The sequence below is a fragment of the Leishmania martiniquensis genome, chromosome 30, assembly GCF_017916325.1.
Source record: "Leishmania martiniquensis isolate LSCM1 chromosome 30, whole genome shotgun sequence".
NCBI classification, from domain to species: domain Eukaryota; phylum Euglenozoa; class Kinetoplastea; order Trypanosomatida; family Trypanosomatidae; genus Leishmania; species Leishmania martiniquensis.
Window position 1 is genome coordinate 908106 of NC_090165.1, and position 1895 is coordinate 910000.

General features: G+C 56.0%; 1 protein-coding gene across 1 annotated transcript in view; it reads right to left on the reverse strand.

Moving 5' to 3' along the window:
• Positions 1 to 1347: 1347 nt before the first annotated feature.
• LSCM1_03863 (uncharacterized protein) overlaps positions 1348 to 1895 on the reverse strand; it is a gene marked incomplete at both ends in the record, with an annotated part of 1011 nt that continues 463 nt past the window's right edge. The window contains one exon of the mRNA XM_067321396.1: positions 1348 to 1895. This exon is cut by the window's right edge and continues 463 nt beyond it. Coding sequence (XP_067176764.1) covers positions 1348 to 1895 — 548 coding nt within the window.

Sequence of the window (1895 nt, forward strand, 5' to 3'; positions counted from 1 at the left end):
CGTACTGTTGCCTTTATTTAGTGAATGTGCCCACATACATGCACATATATGTATTTGTGTGTAAATATATATAGAGAGAGACGCTACGTACGCGCCTACACACAGAGGTGCGCCGTCCTGCCACTTTTCTTTCGCTCGGCACGTCGACTTCTGTCCGCGCGTGTGCGACCGCCGCTGACCTTTTTCGTCTCTCCTCTCCTCGCCTTCTTCGATCCTCTTCCTTTGTGTGTGTGCGTGTGTCTGTGCGTATGTACCGATGCTTCTTTTCTTGCCAATCCGCGCCCGTTTTTTTTTGGCTCGACTCCCTTTCTCTCGTGCTCTCAGTCTAGCGCGGTGGCTCAGCTACTAAATGGGCTTCCGATGATCGATGTGTTTGTGTGTGTGTGTGGGGGGGATAGTGCCGCAGCGCGGAAGGAGGTGGAGGTAAGGAGGAAAGGGGTGAGGGAAAGAGGCCCGCTACAGCTGTTCACACCATGGAGAAAGTAAAACAAAAGGCCGCGCGGGGCAGTGTGATGCGAGCAAACGTAGTCGGCGGGAGGAAGCATACAAAAAAAAAGCAGTTGGCACATACGAGTGATGCATGCACATGGGCACGTAGGAGAAGGGGCAAAGGAGGGAAGAGAAAAGTTCAAGTGAAACAGCAAGAGCAAAGGCTTGGAGACTGCACATCATGACATCAACGCTCTGTATGAGCAGGGGTGGAAGAGGGCGCGTGTGTGTAATCGGAAAAGGCGGCAAAGTAAGCGGTCAACCACGCAAAATAATGTGCAGAAGCGCTCTTCGATCCCTCCCTTCCTCTCCTCTCCAGTGGACAAGAGCATGCCGACTGCAAAGAATCGGAGCTCAGCTAGCGACCCCCCACCCAAAAATGGAACAGCTCTTTACAGCAGCCAAGGCTCGCCCCGTATATTGAAACACATTCAGAGAGAGGGAAAAGTTAACTTCACCATAGCAGAGCGTCTCTCGCCCCAAGTTGATGCGCGCCTCCACTTCCTTCTACTGCCTTCCATAGGACGCTCAAGCTGCAACCGCTCTACTCGTGCCTGCAGGCTAACTCTCAATCGGTCGTGTGGCTCTTCATTGCACACGTAAGCGCGATTCAAAACAAGCAGCTTCCGTTTAGCCGGCAGCACAGTCTCTCAAGGAATCAGCGGCGTGTGGCTCTCGCCATCACAAGAGCATCGGCAGCTGAAGAAGAGAGGGAGAGCAGTAACGCACAGCAGGCACACCGGCAACCCAACGCGGCCCGGCGCGTAGACGTCCATGACCTCTCGCTCGCCTCGGGCGGCCCGCTGCAGCAGCCTTCAGAACTAGCTCACCTTCATGATGTATAGCTCCGCACGCTGCTTAACCGCCGGCGATCACAGTGAAGTGTTCATTCGGTGGCCTCACAGAGCCGTAAAAAACTTCTGGCGGACTCGACACAACAGCGTCGGAGATGGTCTTGTGCTCTGCAGCGGCAAGGAAGACTAGGGCCGCGGCAACTGCCGAGACTTGCAGACCGTCCTTGTGCTTCTCGTACGCTGCCATCAACTCCTCTCGGCTCGCTTCCAGCTCCTGGTAGAACTGGGCGCGTGTTCGCTGGTGCGATGTGCGCTCAAACGTGCGCTTGTACATAAGGTAGACCGCGCACGCCGCAATCACTGCGTAGATGCGCAGCAGCCGCGGGTTGCGCGTCGGTAACTCCGCGCTATCCGCGAGGTGGTCAACCATCCTCTGAAAGCGACTCTTTTCGTTTTGCTCCTTTTCCCTCAGCGCCGCGCGGCGCCGGAGCTCGGCGCTCATGTCGGCGTGTACGGAAAAGGACGAATAGCGGGGCTGCTGCCCGCGCACAAGAGCACGGTCGAGCTCCACCCAGCTCTGATCGTCACGATTCTGGTACAAGTACCTTCCCT